The 21,353-nt window shown below is 41.5% G+C and overlaps 1 protein-coding gene across 1 annotated transcript; it reads right to left on the bottom strand.

The window, feature by feature from the left end:
- Positions 1 to 8,775: 8,775 nt before the first annotated feature.
- GATM (glycine amidinotransferase) lies at positions 8,776 to 21,238 on the bottom strand. The gene is made up of 9 exons (XM_056499867.1): positions 21,122 to 21,238; positions 20,290 to 20,505; positions 15,875 to 16,070; positions 14,584 to 14,774; positions 13,632 to 13,769; positions 13,175 to 13,339; positions 11,441 to 11,504; positions 11,224 to 11,340; positions 8,776 to 9,815 (listed from the first exon to the last, which is right to left on the bottom strand). The coding sequence occupies exons 1-9, from the start codon at positions 21,188 to 21,190 to the stop codon at positions 9,703 to 9,705; spliced, it is 1,269 nt and encodes a 422-aa protein (XP_056355842.1). The 5' UTR covers positions 21,191 to 21,238; the 3' UTR covers positions 8,776 to 9,702.
- Between the last annotated feature and the right edge of the window lie 115 nt (positions 21,239 to 21,353).

Here is a 21,353-nt window from a genome sequence, read left to right as displayed (position 1 = left end):
ATCACTGATTGTCATTTGAATTTAAAGAGAGCAGGCAAGGGGCCTGCCTGAAATATTGAATTGCTTTGCATTTTGGTTTTTCTCTGGTTTCTCTTTACAGGTCACTCATTTAGTGACATATTAGCTATGTTTCAGAGCAGGCAAGCCCAGCCTTCTGAAGTTTGCTTGCATTAAATACCAGGCAAAAGTGCTGTATCTCATTATCCACGTAGGTGTCCATGTTATGTCTTCTGCTTTGATGACATTCTGTAGCAGTCATTTTCACAGGTTTTTTTCGTTTTGAATTGGCCATTTCCTAATTTAAAACAGAGCAATCAAAGAAAACACTTTCCACATATGCAGCATAAGATAAACTTTCCTATGGTCACTGTGGAGAAGCAAATTCACAAGGTTTTCAGCTTCAGCCTTCAGTGTAAACCAGACATCTGTTTCGAGTTGTGTCAGATCACAGGAAGGATAGCCCACAGCTTGGTTTACTCCAAACTAATTTAGGAAATCAGAACTCTCCCCATGGATGAGTCACAAGCTTCTTGGGCAATGACAGGCCAGACACATTTGTCTCTGCAGCCTGGTGGTTTTCCCTGTCAAAGGGGTGGTGGCTCTTTCCCCATCTGGAGGTGACTTTGCAGCCCCAATACTGAGCCCATTTCTGCATCTGCAGTCCTGCTGTCAAAGTCCAGCAGGAAAGGATGAAAAACAAAAGGGAAAGTGCAGAATGGGTCTAAAGATGGCTTTGAAGTACAGCCCAGGAGCAGAGATCAGGAAGTGAGAGCTGTAATTGCAGCTGGGTATCAGTTTCCTTTTTTATTTCAGGATCACCCACAGCAGGCTGGAGTTTCTCCCTCAGAAAGCAGCAGGAGCAACACTCACCTCTACAGGAGAGCAGAAGCTGCTGGCTAATGGAAGAGCCACAGAGACAAAACAGATCTTTGCATTTCTAATGCAGAGGCAAACAGAAAGTACCTTGAACGTCTGAAATTACTTCTACTACTTCTTGACCAGCCAGGAAAGCTAAAAACTATTTCTTATTTTGCTTCCTAAGGAAGTTGCACTGTATTGCTTGTGGGCTCTGCCTGAGTTCCTTGAAATGGGGCCAGATTCAAGTAAACTCAATAGAGAGGAGACATCAGGTTGGCAAAAGTAGGTGGTGCAGCAGACCAGAGAGATCCTGCAAATACCCCTGGAGTGGAAGGCTCCCAGCTGAGCCCACCCCATCAAGGGGAGGCACCATTGTCACAGCCAGGTCATTTGACATCAGTCTGGGGCAGTTTATTCCAGGTGCCCTGAGCCTGGCAGTGCTGCCATGAGTGACACCCCAGCCCTGTGCAGACCTCCCCAACTCACTGCTCACATGGTGGGTGCAATTATAAATCTGGGGCCTCAGAAGTGACAGGGCTTTGACCCAAGCCCTGGCAAGGCTGCCCTTTATGGGGCTGCCCTGGCCTGGCACCTCCAGGCTGCTGCCTCTAGCAGATGTGTCAGAACAGGTTAATGACATCCTGCTGTAATTTTAATGCTGTTAGACAACATTAAACAAAGGTTTAATTTTTTTTCCTTCCCAAGATAAGCTGTAAGGCAGGGATCAGGGCTGCTGTGAGAAAACATGGACTCTTGGTATATGAAATAAACCTGTTTGTTCCAGTTACAAAAGGCTGTGAGCCCAAGTTATCAGAAAAATGACAGCATCTTGAAGACCACTGCAAAGGATTTAGGTTTTGGTATTTTCTGGGCATACCTTGAGTGTTTGACCATTATAAATCTTTCTTGTTTAGGAAAGAAATCTCATTTTTCATGATATTGTGCTTATCTTTTAGCAGAAGCAGGGGCAGGATCTGAATATGCTGGTGTTTGCAGACAGCAGTGGTGCAGCACAGCCCATCTCAATTTCACAGTGAAGAAAATGAGCTACAGTTGTGAAATTATTGCCTAACGATTGATAAGGACAACTGCTGCAATCCTCTCCCTGCCTCCCCTTGGCCAGCATCCCAGTTACCACACTACTGGATATACAGAGAAGAAAATGGCAATGTGGTTAAAGTACAAGCCACACACATAAAAGACAGAGAATTTATCTCCATGTCTAGTCTAGTTTCCTCTTTCACCTTTGGCCAAGTAATTCTTTGCAATTCTTTGTTTTCTTCCTTTCCTAACAATATTTACCATCTTTCTGGCAGCCCTTGAGCTCTCCCAAGAAATGGGACTTTGTAAATAGGATTAGGGGAGAAACCTCTCCCTTCAATAAAAGCCATGTCTGGTGCCTTGCACAAGGAGACTTTTAGGAGGCCTTTGCTTTGCAGAAGAGTGGGGTTTCTTTATGCCTTGTTTCAAGCCAAGACAGTCTCTCCCACTTCACCATTCTTCTCAGGAGCTGCCTAGGGCACCATGACACCTTGCAGCATGAGATGCCAGCTCTTGGTGTCAGCAATCCCAAGAAAAGTCCAGCCCACCACAAGACCAAAGAAATTTTTCACACATTCTCACCCTGAAATGAAGAGGGATGTATGTAGTTTCTGTCTCCAAAATTTATGGCTCTTGAGAGCAGCAAGCCCACACCCTCTGTTGCCACTGCCACACTGAAGGATGCAATGACTGTTTTCTCCCATGAGAGAAAAGTGGTAAACCAACTAATTGTATGTGTTAAGTATTAGATAAATACTGATGAAGTGTTAAGTCATGATACTTTCAATGATACTTTAAAAACCCCAAATGTGTTGTCACTTCCTGTTCCACATGGATGCCCCAGGCTCAGTGGCCATTGTATTGCAGGACAAAACCTCACAGGTTCTGCATGAGCTGAGTAACAAAACCTGGGCTGCTCAACTGCAGCTCCCTTGAACACAGCTCAGTGTTACAACTAAATAGGGCCAAACTCTGCCCAACATCCCTATAAACATCAAACAGGTCACCTAGCAGTTGTTTCAGTGCCTTGCTGACTCAGAAGTAATACAGACAAAAGAGGAAACAGAAGAGATTGCATTTGGATTTAAATTTGCTATTCAAAAGTGCAGCATAAATGAGGTTTCTACCCAGATGATATTTCAGCTTGCAAAAGAAATAACATGCAATTTGCAAGCAATTCCTGCTTCTGTAAAAACTTAAATTGCATTTTGTCCTAATGAGTTGGAATGTCTTAAGGGTAATGTGAATAGATTCTAGTTCATCTTAAATTCTAGTTCCTCCAAATACACTTTATATTCCTAAGAGCAAGTGGTATATTTTCATTAACTGAAGGAAATACTCTAAAATTAATGTGAGGGAACAGAAATTACTAAGATAGACCACATGACCCACAGAAACCTCACCTGTATTGAGTCTTAATAAAATATCAGTATTTGATCTTAATTTCCTGTAAAGAAGGAGGCATAACTGAACTCAAAAGAACAAGGAATGACCCTATAAATCTGTGGCTTTTGGGCCATAATTTTAAAGTTAATGGCTCTGTCAAAACATGTGATACTCAGCCCATGTGAGGGAGGCTTAAAAAGGCAACAATCATCCTCATTTGGCCCTGATTTGATTTCTGACAACATATGTAAGCCTAAACAATACAGCCAGCCCTTAAGGAAATGTCTGTGTCCCTACACTCAGAGCCATTGTTTTCATGTGTATAGATAAATACTTTTTTGATTCTGAGAAATAGTACTTTATGTATTATCAAACAAATTATATCTACAGCTGGCAAAAATCTTGAGGTGTTTTCAAGGACTTTAATCAAAACATCATCAGAAACAAGATGAGTAAACAAAAAATGGTTCTAAAGCATCCCTTAGGATAGGCTGGAGGAAAGCTACTGGTGTCATAGCAGCACCCTCTAGTGCTGCTGTCACTGGGCTTTGCCAGCACTTCTGGATAAAAATTGACATTTGGTGCTGGGATTAAACTTCTCTTGTCCTAGACACAGCTCACAATAAGGTCAGAATATCATCATCTTATGGACAAAATGAGACATAGATGGCTGTGGAGACAAATCCACCATTACTAACAAATATTTGAAGAGAGAGTTTGCAATCAGCTGTGCTGACAGCACCTGCAGCTCAGTAACTCCCAAGTTCTGGAAATAAAGACCAGTGCAAAGGTGGAGATCAGTTTTGGTTCAGTGGAAAAGAAATGAGACTGCTCCCACGGACTCCAAGAAATATTGAAACATAGCCCAAAATAAACAAATATCAGACTGCTGTGCTTTACCCCCAGAGCCTCTTGCTCACCTTCCCTGGTGGGATGGAGAACTGGAAAGGTAAAAGTGACAAAGCTCATGGGTTGAAATAAACAATTCAATGGGTAAAGCAAAAGCTGTGAACACAAGGAAGGCACACAAGGGATTTATTCACCACTTTCCATGGGCAGGCTGTTCAGGAGAGCAAGGCTCCATCAAACCTAACAGTGGCTTGAGAAGACAAACACCATCACTCTGAACATCACCCTCTTCCTCCTTCTCCCCCCATGCTTTCTAAGCTGAGCATGGTCTGGGATATTCCTCGGGCCAGTTGGGATCAGCTGTCACAGCTCTGTCCCCTCCCAGCTCCTTGTGAGAAGCAGAAAAGACCTTGGCCCTGTGCAAGCTCTGCTCAGCAATAACTACAACATCCCTGTGTTATCAACACTGTTTCCAGCACAAATCCAAAACCAATCCCGAGACCAGCTACTGTGAAGAAATTAACTATGTGCCAGCCAAAACCAGCACACAGCCACACAAAACAGACACAAAAATCTAGGTGTCCATAAATGAGCTAAATACTCATCTGCCACAGATGTTAGCATAAAAAGATGAAGGCAATGTATGTAAAAGAGGGGGGGTGAGATACCACACTTGAGAAGGAGGTTAAGCATGACTTTACAAAAACAGTTAATGCTCTCCTGAAGTCAGGGAGCAGCTGCAAGGCAGCCAAGCCACAGTGTCCACCAGCCCTTCTGCACCCCATCCCCTGCAGCTGTAGGGAAAGCCCAGCAGGAATTAGGTTGCCTTAAGAGCTACACAGAGACACACCCATCCAAACCTGCTAACAACTCGGCCTTCATCCCATTACATGCAATTTTCAGAATATGCCTTTCTCCAAATGCCTCACAAGGGACAATGCCACAGTTTTAATCACACTGGGTTTGTCCCTGCAGCATCCAATACCCCAAACAGACGAGGTGAACATCCAAAACTCCCTAAAGGTAAGTACTGGAATGTAGCAAACAAAAAAATCCTCTGATGCAGTAGGAAGGTATATTACATGTTGGAAAATGACACCAGTGAGATACCAACACAAAAACACAAACCAGTATTTCTACACTTTTTTCCTACCTGCAGAAGCAAAGTTTATCAGGTGCTTTAATGATCATCCCTGTATAAAACAGATAGATTACCATACCTGAGGGAGTACCTCAGTCTCTGCCAGCTGGAATCATCCTCATGTTACCCTCTTTGGGTCTCAGACAAAGTTTCTCCCTCATTCTTGTCATTTGAGACACAGAGTGAGCAAAGAGGGTGTAAACTGTTACAGAGCATACCTTGTATTTTGTTAGTTCATTTTTTGTGGTGCTGCACAATTCATTACATTCCAAATCTTATGAAAATAACATAGCAGTGAAAAACTCTTTGGAAAGTTCTCATTCATATATTTGGCTTCATTAAGTCATAACTTGTGACAGTTTGCTGTAAACTAATGAATGAACCACTGACTTGGGACATCATTCATTATCATAAAGCTATTTCCTGCCTGCTTAATTAAGCTCAGAGAATGCTCTAGCAGAAGGAAAGCAGAAGCAGACCCTCTTGGGAAGTGATAAATGCTGGAGGCTGAGGGGTATCCTGACACAGTTTAGCACAGCTAAACACACTGGGTTTCTCACTAGCAGGAATAAAGTGCCTCAGTCTGGAATGCTGGAACAGCAAAATCAACTCTAGAAGCATCTTTAACTGCCAGAAACATATGTGAATCCAACACTCAAATTTCCACCTGGACTGCTTAACACCAGAAAAAAATAATTCTGCAATGGCCCTAATTTCTGACCTAAAAACCAAGACTCATTTTAAATGGAGGTAAGTAGACATCAGCCTATCCTTGTTAGGCATTGACAGCAGCTGCAGAACTGTCCACCAGGCTTTCCAGTTTGGGTTTTTAATAGTAGGGGTGGCAACTAATGGAGCAAAAGAGAGCATTTTAAACTGGACAGCAGAAACACTCAGAAAACACTGAAGCAAGAAACAACCAATTTCTGCTAGTTCAGACTAGCTCAAAGCAACTGACTGGAAAAAAACCCATTCTTTCCCTTTTGCCCACTAAGTAGGGCAGACACCCCCCTCTCTTCCTGCAGTTTGTCTCCCATGGGCTCTCAGCATTCCCAGCCATGAACTCCACACACAAACAGAATATTCCTGCTTCAGAGACTTCACCTTCTTCCCACATCCTCTCTGGCTTGGTGCTGGTACTTGAAGCATTTTATCTTATCTAAAAAGCAGCCATGGAGAGCCTTTATTACAGGCATCTGTGTAAGTACACATGCCTTGTCATAACCAGCAAGTTTACTGGAGCCTAGTGTCAGCAGGAAAATGGGAGGAAAATCCCAGTTTCCCAGGGAGGGGTCAGCTAATTCCCTGCAGCTGATTGAGCCCACCCTAAAAACCTCTCTGTGAATTGGCCAACTCATTTATCATCTGTCCTTACAGCTCTAACTGCAGATTTAGACTGTTTTGAAGCTGATCTTCTCTGAAGAAAGTATTTAAGCCTACATATGCAAAGAAAAATAATTATGGAGAATTCAAGTCCAGCCCCTATTCAATTTGCTTTATTTACATCTAAACTGCAGTCTGCAGCAGAGGTGGTCAAACACCATATGCCTGCTTCCTGTGGCCAGTAGGATCTTGCTGCCCACATGTAATTTGGCTTCATGAAATTGCTTGTAATTCAATATCAGAGCAGAAACCAAGTCTGTTTCTCACTGCAGACTCCCATTTCCAGGTTCTTGTCTAACCAAAACCAACTGTGACACAGGCTGACCTCCCTCTATGCAAGAATAAAAATAACTTGGAAAATTATATGTATTACTATTATGTGGTGTCATCCACCATAACACTATTACATGTTCCCTTCATCATTCCTCTGAAGGCTTTGCTGTCTCTGTGTTATTCCCTCTTGATCAGGTTACTGGGGAAAATGTTACCTCTTATCAGCATTTTCCAAGTTATTCTACTATGAAGTCCCTTAGAGCTTTAAAATTTACCTTTGAACTTTTTTTATCATTGCATTCCACTTCACAAATTCTCTCCTGTAGCTGCCCAATCATATCTCCAACTAACACTGATAGCACAGAAGAGATTGTAAGACAGGGCAGTTTTACATTTGGCAATTCAGGTATGCACATCCACCCAAGGGACGTTTGTAAACATGCCTGTGAATAAATTGCTCCTTGTACTGATGGGAAAATCTACCTGCTCCAGGAGAGATACAAGCTTTGTCCTCCTGTGCTGCAGGAGAATCCCACATTGCTCCTAAGTACTCCTTGCTTTTGTAGGCTGGAGCAGGTCCCAGGCACTTACTTTTTAACCCTCACTGTACCTCATGGAGCACCCAGTGCAGTTCCCTTGCAACTTAACATGGAAATAGGCTGGCTAATTGACTGCTTTATGGCCACTGAAAGAGTCAGGTCTGAGGAAGTCCCAAAAATACTCACAGCACCAGATCCTGCTCTCCAAAATGATGGTAGGGACACTTCCTCAGGTCAGTGCATTCCTGCTGCTGTGTGTCTACAATCTGTATTGTGACACTACTGCTGACACTGAACAGGAAGCTTCTGCTCAAATGGAACAACTTCTCTGCCTTTCATGTTGAAGGAAAGATGACTTAACAGACAAGTCTGTTACCAAACCAGGTATCCATGGTGTGGTATCAGGGTATCCATGGATTAGGTAAAAGAACTTGTATTGCAGGCAGAAAAAAACCCAAACTACTTCAGAAGTATAATGATGGTGTTCAAGCTGAAAGACTTGCTAAAGTGTGCAGTTCAAGAGGGAAAAAAAAAAAAAAAAAAAAAAAAAGGCATTTAGTAAGGGAAAAACAAAAAAACTGGGTGAAGACTGAAATGTTTATAAAGTCAGAGTGTCATGTGTAACATGATACAAAAATACAGTCTCCTTAATCCTGGAGGCATCCAGGGTGCACATTTCTGTTATTAATCCACATTTGGCCAGTTTCTAGTGGTTTCAACCATAGTTGGTGGTATCTGATGCCAAGCACAGACATACAGACATTTTGACCTGGTGTGTATGCTGCTCCAATGCAGCTGCCCAGCTCCAGTGCCAATAGTGGAAAACACAGCTTAGTTACAGGAAGACTCAGACAAATTTCTATTGTCTATAAAGCTTTGATTTTAAAGTGAAAGGCACCATCCCTGCCTCATTAATGCTGGCAGCTGTCCAATAATCTCTTTCCATTTTGCATATGTCAAAGCATTTTAGGTTGTTGATATTTTACATATTTAGCCCTACCCAACTCTAAGATATGCCCACACATCTTGTATGTGAGGATGTTGTGCCTGACATCTTTTCTGTCAGGGTACACTACTGTAATAGTAGAGTCCTCCACAGTGTAGCAAGTGGTATTTTCCCCCACCAGTCATACTTCTGTGAAAAATAGAAGTAGAAACAGGGTATATGAACAGTACACTACAAAGGTTTTCTGCATTATACAAGAGTTTAAGATGTTACCTATTTTACAGGGAAAAAAAATTTCCATGTGTATTTTGTCACCATCCAGACATTTCATACTTACACATTAACAGAAGGGCAACAAATTGAGAATGCAAAAAAACTTTATTAGCATAAAAAGTACATATTCAGGAATCAAAACTCAAATTCCTCCATGGCCTCAGGCATGTTTGATATATATTTCTGTATCTGCTACAGCTGAAGGAAGTCCGGGTTGTAAGATGTCAGAAGCTTAAAGTTGGGGGAGAGTTATTGTTGGGCTTTTCTTTTGTGCCTCTTTTTAAGTTATGTAAACAACTCAGAGTGAAACCTGTACAAGCAGAATATTAGCTATCATTTGTACACTTAAAAGTTAAATAAAACCCTATTTCAGCAATACAAAAAGCAATATAAAAAAGTACTCAGGTGCATGACATGCATCAGAAGAAAATGTAGAAGAACATGGCAAGTAAGTGAACATGTCTTAAAAGTTAGATCATACTATAAATTCTCTGTAAATATCTGTATAGTTAGACATGAAAAACATGATAAAATTGCTTGGTTCCCTAAGAGTTCTATACAGTTGCATCTGTTTCAACTTCATTAGACATGAATATACTAGAACCAGAGGTGGTTAAAAGGAATAAGAAAAGTTTACTCAAGTTTCACATTTCAAGCTGCCTATTTGATAAGGTAACTAACCAGAGGTAGATATCCAGTATTAGTGGACAAGCTGTTCTAACAAGACCTTTCAGCTATCTTGTCAAGGTTTTACATTCAAAGCCAATGTGAAAAGGCTTCATAGATGAAGGATGTCTTTCAAAAAGGCAGCCAGAAAACCTGTATTGCTGATGGAAGTAATTATCCTACTGAAAGTGAAGGGTATTTCAGAATAAAACATCACCCAGACCATTATGAGGACACCACTTATCAAGCACTAGAGCTCATGCAGCCATTTTAACAAGAGTGACAGTGATTTGCTCATTTCCTATGCCTACTTTAGAAGCTGGACATTGCTGCTGTTGGGCTCACTCCTAGTCCAGGTAGGACTGCAGGGTGCCCCGGCGGCGGATGTCACAGGTCCAGCAGTGGAAGCCACCTCCCAGGGAATTGGCGTGGCGGATGTTCACTTTGACCGTGGAAATGCCTGCAAGAAATATTCCAGGCACACTTCAACATTAGATTCTCAACTTCACATGGCAAGCTCTGGTCAGAACATTAAGTGATGCTTTCTCAGATCATGTGGATAGGTGTAGATGTGGAAGGTATTTCCTACGAGCTTGTTAAAAATTTGTTTTCCCAAATTCTAGGCAGAGAACAAACTAGGAACATAGCTGGCTTGTTTATTCTGGTGATACCCTCAGGAATACACAGTGCTTGGAGCACAGCCAGTGTCTGATGTGTTATGACATGCCAGTAGTAAAAAGATAAATTCAGGTTTTGCAGTATATGAAGAATTAGCTGAAATTCTGCTACAATATATGATTTCAGAAATATGTGAGAGCATCTATGATTCAGACACTGAATGTGCTCTTTCAAGTGCCTCTCAAGAAAAGAAGCACTCAAGGTCTGACTCCTTTCTCTGAAAGGGAGAAGAGGCTTTTACTACCTAGGTTAAGCTTCCCACCCCTTCTTTTCACCTCTGATGGATGTCACAGCTGTGGCTCAGCCTATACAAAGTCCTAACAGAAGGATCAGACTTCTCTGTTACAGAGTTTACCTTTTTGCTTCTCAGCACTTTCAGGAGCTCAGGAGCAGCTCAGTAGAATCTATCTCCTATGTCAGCAATAATTTTTTTCCCAGTGGACCCATCTCAGTCCTATGATCTTTCTGACTACCAGGGTTTATTTAGAACTTACATAGACTGTGAAGTTAAAGGGTGAAAGATAAGCCATGATTAGCATTAATAGCCTCATTATTTTAGTACTTTCAAGTATTTTTAAATCCTCATCTCCTTGGTCATGCTATAAAACAACCTAAGACTGAGTGGCTGTGCATAATAAGACTTCCATTTTTTATATTCAAATACACTTCTCCTGTCTCTGTATATCTGAAGGAATTCTACACTGTCATGAAGTTACATCTCACAGGACTGAGATTCTCCATAAATGAGCAGAAATACATGGGTTAAGTGGTCTTAATCTGACATTTTAAAGTACAAGTTTGCAGCTAGAAAAATCTGAGGGCATTTTGGCAATGATGGATTCCCAGCTCTATTTCATTTAGCAATGGGTGCACTCCATCTCTGCAAGACAGATGTTGACCTCACACTGGACAGTTTACATTAAAAAAGCTCATTCAAAGGCACCCTGGCCATACTTTTAGTTGCTACTCATTCCTTCACGTGCTGCAAGATGTAGGGGGCAAAAGAAGACCACATTTATATGACTGTTCAGGAGAAAGATCACTGAATTATTCTTACTTGCTAATGCAGCTGTTTGAGTACTTTTTCCAGTGCTGGCTGCTTTGACTACTTTAAGTGAAACCTCCATTTACCCTGGCTGGTAGCACAATAATTGTCCTTTAAGTGTATGTAGAAGTGTGTTAGGACATACCCAGCTTTTCAAACATCTTCTGAATCGATGTCTCGTTGGCATCCACCATCACACGTTTCTCATCCAGCATCAGGACATTCATGGAGAGCCACTTAGAAGACATCCACAGTGGGTGATCTAAAACAGGAGAACAAACCTTGTACTGTACCAATGTCAGTCCATATTAATACCCTGAAGAGTACTCTTGGAATCCTTAGAGAAGGAAGAGTGACTGTACCATCTGGGATGAGTGGCACTGGGGGTTGAATCACAGTCCAGCCAGCTTTCTTGAAGAGCTCAATCTGGAAGAGCAATTTAAATATATTCTCAAGAGGGTTCTTAGAGTATCACATTATGTCCTCCAGCCTATGCCAGATTTTCCCAGAATATTCCAATATGCATGACATCCCCTGCCCTCAGTTCACTATTCTGGCCCTTCATCTACAAGCTTTCATACAAGCATTTTTTAAAAGTCTTTTTAGATTTTGCATAACAACAGCATTTATTTCTGTTGGTTTTATATATGCTAGATATGTTAAAGACAAAGCATTTGCAGTTTGGACCTTGTTAAGTAAATATATTGGTAAGAACCAAAACATATTCAATTATCTTTTTTCTGTGTTATTTCTTCCCATATGATTATAAAAGCCATCAATATGAGTTACCTGATGTTTCTAAAAACAAACCCATCAGAAATAACACAAGATTACATTTTCTTCACACTTTATAAGAAAGTTAATATGCAGTTCATTTCACAAAGGGAACAATGTAAGGGTATCCCAAGGAATAATTTGTGTCTCTAAGATTTACACAATTAAGTTAAAATTAAGAGGAGGATAATTTGGCCAAGGAGAATTGACTTTTCATCTTCATTGTCTGAATATTCGCGAGTGTTCCAGCGGTACCACGAGGTGGAGCTCCAATCCCGAGATAAATAACAACCAGCCGGGCTGCCCGGATTTTAAAGGAAATCTCCCTTTCACCGGCACCATTCAAGGAAAGTCCCCTTTCATCCATTCACACACACCCCCACCACTCCCCGGTCATCCACAACTGCCAAACCAGTTTTTATGAAAGCAAGCTGCATTTCTCTTTTCTGCCTACACAGACAGCAGTTTTCCCTGAAAAAAGCCGCAGGACATGGGTTTAATACAAGGAGACCAAGAATATCCTCTTTCAAGTAACATTATGAAAAACTATGGAAGGGAAAAGGGGCAGAAAAAAAAAGATTTTTTTAAAAAATGTATTCTGAGAATGGATGGTAAAGGAGGCAGTAATTCAATTAGACCATTTTCACTGACCCTGCTTGCCAAGAAGAGACTAAGGCAGCTTTTAGGAGCTGTGCTCTGCACTTGGCTCCATCATGTCCAGCACCCAGCCCCATCCCTCTGGTTCAGTGTCAGCTCAGCTGTTCCTGAGTGGTTCTACAGCTTCTGAAGTCACATCCTCACAAAAATCCTCCAGCACTGCAGTCAGGTAAAATGACTGTAACAGAGATGAGCTCTCACTCTCTGCAAGGCTTTCTGATCTCATTGTGCTGCTCAGCAATATTGGGTTTTTCTCAGTGCAGCAGCAGGTTTTATAAATCTCTCCTCTTCCCCACTCTTCAGTAGGTATTCAAAGCTGAATGTCTGAGCAACCACCAGCTTCCTGCCATTTGTTCAATTAATACCAAAGGAGAGGCTTCCAAAATGGGAATAAAAAGGGAGATTTCTCATCCAAGCAGCAAAAGCCCTTCAATTTCTCTAGGATACAATTAAAGTATTTAAGCAGTGGAAGTGTTCAGAGAAGTAGCATATCCCAGATGCTTGCTTTGATACATTATTAAAAATTAGATTACTTCCATCACATTTAGCCATGGACCTACAAACCAAAACAGTGGAATATGTGTAGCAGTAATTCCCCAGCAGGGAACTAACCCAGCTGAGTGGTTTTTAAACACAAAACACTTTTCCCCCTTGTGCACTCTCACCTGGTGGCAGGGACGGTCTGGGTTAGAGAGCACAAGACCAGGCCCAATGATATTAAAAGTGGCATCAATGTGCATAGGGTTGGGATCCTTGAAGGATATGATGTGCACTCTGTAGTCTGGTGCAAGGTGTCGCCTCATCCATTCAATACCCATGCAGTTTGTAACCTAAAAACAGGAAAAAACTCAGCTTTACTAGGCTAGAATATAAACTGCATCCAAGTTTAGTTTGTCTAAGGTTTTATTTCATTAAATATTTAAAGCCAATGTAATAGAGAATTTTGTGCCTTTAGCTAATCCCTTACCTGGAAGGCAGTCTTAACCTGTATATCAAACATATTCTATGAAGAGAAATTTCTTTTATCAACTCACTTATTTTAATGCTGCTCAGGAATTTTAAAACACAAAATATTAGTCATTAAGTGAGATACCAAAACTGTTGACAGAAAGCTTTGTTTACCTGGCTCCTTTGTACAAAGATATCTCTTCCAGCTCTAATGAAGTCAGCAGCATCAAAGCATGGCTCAAATTCAGTAGTTACAAATTTTCCCTGAGCAGCCAGTTTATGCCTGTCTTCAACAGAGTGGATTGGATAGTTCTAGTTGTGGAAAAGAGAGCAACAACTTTAGGTTGGAGATGTTAAAAGAAAGTTCTTTAATAATTTGCTAATGGAGAGTAATTTGAAATCAGGAAAATGTGTTAATATTGATAGCTAGTGTGTTCCTTGGAGGTGGTTTTGGTTACTTCTTCTTAGAACAGAAAAGAAAATCTAAATGTGGACTTAAAGAGAAAGGCTTTAAGCACATTCATGCTGTCACCAAGGTTCTGATGCATTTGGGGGCTTATAGGATGCTATTAAAATTGTCCAAGTCAAAATTATTAGGAAAAAAAATTAAGAAATTATTCATTGAAATATTTTGAAGGTAAATACAGTTTAGATCCTTCACTATTTCTTTCATGTAACTTTCAAAATACCAGTTGTTATGCAAAATAAGGTTTATAAGTTGGGGTTTTTTATGTGACAAAATATATATTCAGTCCCACTTTCCTAATGCACCCAGGACATATGCACATTCTCAGGGGATCTTTATTCTTGAAAGTAATCTCTGTGATGTTTTTCTAGCATTCCTTCCTCTTTAGTAATGCTCAGTTACAGCCAGTAACCAAAACAATTCAAAGCAGAGGAATTCAATAGACACAACTTCCTGTTCCTTGTTCTCTAGCTGCACACACTGAGTTTCAGCTGGAAAGGCTGCAGCATGTTTGCATACACTAGAAAAAAATATATATATCCAGAGTTGTTTTGTGCCATTCCTCTTCACAATTGTGTGAATCCTAAATATCAGGTTGAAGCTATCAACAAAATTCTGTATAACAAGACCTGAAGTTCTGAAGGAAAATTTGACCAGTACCTGATCATAGAGTTCATCTGCCATTGTGGGTTTGGGGGCAGTTGTCCACTTAGCACCACTGTTGAAATAATCTTTGATTAGTCGTCTGTATGCCCTGTACTCAAAGAACCGAGCACGCCAAGCCATAGGTGCTTCAATAATTTCATTTCCCACCACTAAGAGGATGTCTCTTGGCATGGCAGCATACATACCTGAAAGGAAAGTGGCCATTAATGAGACAAATATGCCTTTCTCAGCTCTTTCAGCTCAGGCACTTCTCCCTTTCTTTTTACCATTATATCTATCCAAAACAATGGCAAAAATAATTCTCAGCAATGTGAGGAAGCCAGCACATAATATCAGGTCCTCACATTCTTCAGTAATTTTTCTAAGTAATATTTTTCATTAAAAATATGTGGAACTTTTGCTACAAAGCCTCATTCATAAGAGATTCACAGCTAAAAGAAAGCCATCCATTAGGCCTCCACTTCATAATTTGGCTAATGAAAATTAACTAGACCAAGGCTTATGCATTACCCAGATGACTTTAAAAAGTGATGATGGCCAGCAAATTTTCCAAGTGAACAGAATTTCTTTATTTACTATCCTTTTAAAAAGTAATAGCTCAAAAGAGCAGAACACAGAACTAGTGCAGAAAGTAGTCCCATTAGACTTTTCCTTAACATTATCTGTTCCTTAATGAATTTGAATTCCACATTTTTTACGTGAAAGAAGCCTGAGGACTGCACTTGATGCAAAGCTTGGTGTGCTCTCCCTGCAGATAACCAAAGCCATACATGGAAGAACGTGTTCATTCAAATTCCCTTGACACCAGCAAGGATCTTCCTGGCAAAGTGTTGCCTCCAACTCTTTTGTCTTCCATAGTTTAAGATGGATCCAACTCCAGGACCCAACAAAGAGCTACAAAGAGGGTCAGACTTTAATGTGACAAGTGGGGGACAAAGCAGAAACATTTTAAGCCACTTTGAGGGCTGACAGATTAGCACTTCTTGGCAGTGACAACATAGAGAAGAAACCTGGCAAGAGATGCTGGTATGGGAAGTTCAGGTTAGATATCAGGCAAAGGTTTTTCATCAGGAAATTCACCCAGCACTGAAGCCAGTCAGCAAATCAGGTGGCAGAATCTCCATCCCTGGAGATCGTCCAAGTCTTAGCTACAGAAAACAATCACTGACCTCACTTAGTGCTGGTGATAATCCTGCTCCTAGCTGGAAGGTAGACTAGATGACATCCAAAATGTCTCAGACAAGAGCTAAACAGACAAGACCTTCAATAATGGAAAGACATTTACCTGTAGACTCAAAATCAGGTGTTTTATACTTCACAGACCAGTCAATTGGATCAGGCCTCTTGACAATAACACCTTCTCCCTTCAAAATATTGCACATCTCTTCAATTTCAGCAATAGCTTTTTTTAAATGGTCTTTGGGGAAACTATGGCCTCCAAATTTCTGGTAAAATCCCCAATATTTTTCATATGTGTTTGCCTAAAACAGAAGGACATGAAGTGACAAAGAATAACCACCAGTTATTTTGGAGTGAAATAAATGCATGACACAATTCCTAATGTTTAAAGTTTCTTGTTCTTGATCTTAATATGTTGGAGTGTGCCTTTTATCTGATTCCTGCAATATTTTGTCTACATTACACTTCAGTAAGCGTTGAGTGATTAATGTTGCCAAGTGGCCATTTGGTCCCAATTACAGAACACTTGTGCAGACACTATGGACTCTGCTATTTAATAAGGCTATTAGACATGTTTTTAAATTAAAACAATCTTGAGCTCATCTGCAAAATGCACATGTCTGTAGTCACCTTCTTACAGCCTCACTTCAGTAACATCACAGTGGTGACATCAGAAATGCTAAAGCCATCCCAAGTACAGGTAAAATGCCTTGTTGGCCAGAAGGGGCCACACTTGACGTGCAGCTGCATCCTAGAAGATGCAAAAGATGCTAAATTCACCTGCCAGGGTTGGATTAAAGCATGCTCATCATTTACAGACCTAAATCCTCTGCTGAAATGCTGTGATAGCCTTATTTTATTAAATACAAATTTAAAATAATGTCCCAGTTCTCATGGGTGAGAAAAACCAGACATATAAGCAAAACAAATGATGCTGCTTCAGTTTGATGTATCTGATGTTCCTCTGTCATGTCAGTGTTGGCTGAGATGGAAATGCACATGGACCCTTCTGGAATGACAGCAGGAGGGGTCAGGACAGGTCAGCAAGTTGGAGAGACAGCAAGGGGATGCAGAAGAACCTGCCCTTCCAAACATGAGGCTGTCTCCTGACACTGCAGTCCTGAGCACAATGTTCTCACCAAAATCAGTTCATTTGTGCCAGCACTGCCATGAGCCCCAAGCAGGCAAGACATGCCTGACCCCCTTTAACAATCCAGGCTATTCACTCTGTCCTCTGCTATTTCTGCACGTTTGCCTCATGCTATAGAGGAAAGAGAGAAGAAAGAAAATTCAGCCTTAACATTTACACAGAGAGCCTCAGCATGGCCATCCTGCTCCTCCAGTACTGAAGCTTCTTCCCATCCTTCCTGAGGGAATTTGTTCTTTTTCTGTAAGTGAGGTCTTGGGTAATTTGATCACCTCAAACTCGCCAGCTGGTCAGAAGTCACATGCAGATCACATGAAGGGTTTAGAATTCCTATGGAAATATGTTCTGCTCATGAGATAAATCCATCCTGTGGATTGAAGCTGGTTATTTTCAGAGCCAGCCATGGTGTGTGTGAATATCATCAACCCCTAAAAGGTGCAGCTCCTCTCCCCACCACATCCTCTAGCACTGATTTTTTTAAAACCTGAGGAACCACAACTTGTGTTGCACTTAAAGCTACAATAAAGGTTACCACTGTGACACTGCTCCTATTCCCTGCCTTCCAAAGAGCTGGGAAAAGGGTATTTGGCTGGGACATGTATTTCATAGCAAGTCAGGGTTGACATTTCAGGCCCCTTTGATCACAGACATACAAGTCACTTAAGAATGTTCAAAAAGGACCATGGATAGGACACATGACATTTAAAACAAATTCTTTCTTTTCAGAAAGAAATTCAAGAGTTTTCTGTAGGGAAAGATTGTATTTAAGAAACAGCAGTGTTGTTCCTTATCGTTACTATTTACTTTAAACATTTGTCATGGAAAATAATTAACATTATCAAGATGTACCTTTAACCTAGTAAAGAGTTAATAAATTTAGGATATTAAAGCTTACATTCAGATCAAAATTCTTTTTGCCTAATTCAGTAACAAACACATGTACACACTCTCATCTTCTCACTCAAGTTATAAGGATCTGTGTTAATAACACTCCTCACCCAAAATGCATTACTATTCACAAAATATACTGAAAAGCATTGCAGAGTACAAGGCTATAAAGTTCAATTGCTTGACTCAACTGCACCAGAATACATCTCAGTTGTGGGATTTTTCACTGCAGTGCTGATTCAAGAAAGGGCATCTTCCTAACTAATGTTAAGATTTTTTAAGTTTTCAAATATTGCATTTACCTCTACATAGCCTGTTTCAAGCTGTCAAAAGGATATGCAATAAAGTGTCAGCTCATTAATATTCATCAGAGATGCAGGGCTCCCTATTCAATTCCTTCCTTCCTCCTTCTTATGCCAAGCACATCATTCCCACATCACAGCAAAAACACTTGAGTAAACCAAACCCTTGTCTCAAAGCAGAGGAGAGTCCTGAATGCAACCATACTTCCTGCATTTAAATATTTATCAAAAAAACAAGCATACAATCCTAAAATACAACCTCAACACGAGCATTTACCAAACTGCTGAAATCTGAGCAGTTTTTAGAGTGTCTCAGGTCCAAAGCTTCGAATTTTCCTTTTAAGCATAGAATTCCTTAGTTTTAAACTGCAGTTTTTGTAACCAGTAACCCTCATGCACTCAGCAGACAGCACATGAAACCCATCAGCTCCAGTTTTGCTGCTTGCAGGGGCAGGAACAGGGATTTATGGCTATTGTGTTATTTTGGAGCTACACACCCCTTACCTTTCAGCCACATGGGGATTTGAACAATCACGACTCAATTAATTAATAATAATAAGGTAGATCTGCAGTACTGTTTGGATTATCCAACAACACCCTCCAGGTGTTACTGTTGCAGCTTCTACAGCAATATTTAAGACAAAAGCAGAATAAATTAGAGGAAACCACATCTCAACTGGCTCTGTTCCCATTACCTGCTGTGGAGTTGGCATTTGACATAAAGCAAAGTTAAATCTTGCTTCAACCTTAAGTCATAGGTATTTGAATTGCAGAGGTAATCCTACACTTTGACATTCCTCACTGAGCTTTTGATATCACATGTAAGAGAAAGTGAAGTTCTGACTTCATGTGAGTAGTAATGGCAGTAAAACCTGTATAGCATGTGACACTTCAGCAAGTTAAACATTTGAAGTGTTTTTTCTGGTGCTAAAGCAAGCCCCTGGCCACTGCTTAGGAACTGAATTTTGCCTCATTTAATGTCCCAGTGTAAAATGTGAGATCTTTTTTCCTTGCTTTTTCTATACATTCATTATGCCAGTCTTACATAAATACACAAACATACACTCATATATTAGAAATGCTAACCTCCATTCACCTCCTTCTCTGAAGCTGCTAGGATATCTTTGGAAAGACATAACACAGATTGTAATATATATATATATATAAAGGGCTAAGGGAAGAAAAGTCTTTTATACCAGTACATTTCAAACTTCCCCTAGACAACCATTTCCAGCACTTTAAACTTATTTTTGGTATCTTTGTTTGCCATTCTTTCAATGTCAGATAAAAATTCTTTCTTTTTTTTTTTCTTTTAACTTTTAATTGAAGTCTTCTGGTCAACTTTGTCAGGATATCCTTAAAGTTTTCACTAAGGTCTCTTGGGCAGAAGCCATGTGCCAGCTCACTGTGCTGTGATAGCCATGGATCACATGCTGCTCTGCAGGTAGTGCTGTACTGTAACAATGAAAGAGATTTAAGAACATGCCTACAAATGCAGGTAACACACATACTCAGCAACTTTAAAGTCCAGGTAAAGAACACAAAAATCTGGACAAGCCCACTATTTGAGTGCTACTTTTTAAAATTCAACATTCCACAGAACACAGAATCAAGGATTTATTTAAGCTGCTGACATAGTTTTTGGCACAGAAAAATCCTGAGAAACAGTGGACTAGGTATTTCCATAAAATATTTACTGTAGCACATAGGATTCTCAGTAAACAACTTCCGAGCTGTCTGACACAAGAGTCCTGTTGATCTACAGCCCCAGAACTCAATCTTGCTCAGACTATTAAGTAGAAAACTACACTTTTTTTTTTTTCCTAGTGATAATGCTACTTAGCTTCAAGCCAAATTAAAGTTTCATCAGTCCAACCAACTATCTCAAAAGTTTTTGTGTGTGCTCTGATAACGTCAGGGCTATATGACTAGAGCAGATTGCATATATTAGAGATTGTCTTTGCTAGTGACTTCTGTTAAAACAGCTAATTCAGTTGAAAGTCCAAAGAAAAAAAGCACATCCCTCACCAACATGGCTATGCTGTAAAGTTTCACAGATGTAAACAACTACCTTGGAAGAAGAATTCTCAAAAGCAAACACCACACCTTATGCATTGCAAACCCTAAGTAAATTTTAGATATAAATTCCACATTTTTTATTTAAGGTTAGTTTTTCTTGTTTACCTTAACCTCCACAGAAAAAGGTGGGACACAAGCATTTTCAGCTCTTCCCACAATGACCTCTTCCAGTGGATCCCATTCATTGTAGGAGCAAACAAGACAGTCCTTGGGCACAGGGCTTGCAGCCTTGTCATCAGCAGCACAGGTGTTCTGGGAGGCTGCAGCTGCCTGGGTGCTCTGGAAAGTTCGCTGCACCCATCCTCTAAAGACTCCTCGAAGCTTAAAATAAAAATAAGAACAAAAATTATGCTTTCCTTACAAAAGACAAAAAGCTATGGCTCAGGCCACAAATGCCTTCCCGCTGTAATCCCAAAGCAATGTATGTTATTCGGAGTATTAACAGAAACACGGCTTGTTACAGCCATTCCCATTTATTCACAGCGTGGCAGATGCTTAAAGGAAATTCTGCCTTTTAAGACACGCTCAGTTTAGAAGGAGATCGGAACACGGCACTGGCAGATTGGGAGGATGCTGAGTGAACCTCAGCCCGCACCCTCCCGTCACCGAGCACCCCGGAGAGGGGACACGGACCCCTGAGCATCCTCAGCCCGGACCCTCCCGTCACCGGAGCACCCCGGAGAGGGGACACGGACCCCTGAGCATCCTCAGCCCGGACCCTCCCGTCACCGAGCACCCCGGAGAGGGGACACGGGATCCCTGAGCATCCCCAGCCCGGACCCTCCCGTCACCGGAGCACCCTGGCCAAGGGACGCGGGGACACGGACCCCTGAGCATCCCCAGCCCGGACCCTCCCGTCACCGGAGCACCCTGGCCAAGGGACGCGGGGACACGGGACCCCTGAGCATCCCCAGCCCCGGCTGTGCGCGGCACCAACCCTGGAGCCGATGTAATGCGCTGCCTCGGCGCCCCGGCTGCCGCCGCGCAGGCACCGCACTCGCAGCATCGCCGCTGGCCGGACACGGGGAGCGCTCCGAGCGCTCCGAGCGCTCCGCCTTATGAGCGCCCGGCCCGGCCCGGCCCGGCCCGGCCAGCCCCGCCCGGGGCAGCGCCGCCCGCAGCGCCCGCGGGGCCGGGCGGGGCCGGCGGGGCTTCCCTGCGCCTGGCCC

This window comes from Oenanthe melanoleuca, chromosome 10, assembly GCF_029582105.1.
Source record: "Oenanthe melanoleuca isolate GR-GAL-2019-014 chromosome 10, OMel1.0, whole genome shotgun sequence".
Classification (NCBI taxonomy): Eukaryota; Metazoa; Chordata; class Aves; order Passeriformes; family Muscicapidae; genus Oenanthe; species Oenanthe melanoleuca.
The sequence above is the reverse complement of the archived record's forward strand: the minus strand, read 5'-3'. Positions and strand labels throughout refer to the sequence as shown.

Coding starts and splice junctions, on each gene's coding strand:
- GATM (XM_056499867.1), bottom strand. CDS start 21,190: ATGCTGCGAGTGCGGTGCCTGCGCGGCGGCAGCCGGGGCGCCGAGGCA. Junction 14,775..15,874: donor ACCTGATTTTGAGTCTACAG/GTAAATGTCTTT, acceptor CTTTCCTTTCAG/GTATGTATGCTGCCATGCCA. Junction 13,770..14,583: donor CAGATGAACTCTATGATCAG/GTACTGGTCAAA, acceptor TTCCACAACTAG/AACTATCCAATCCACTCTGT.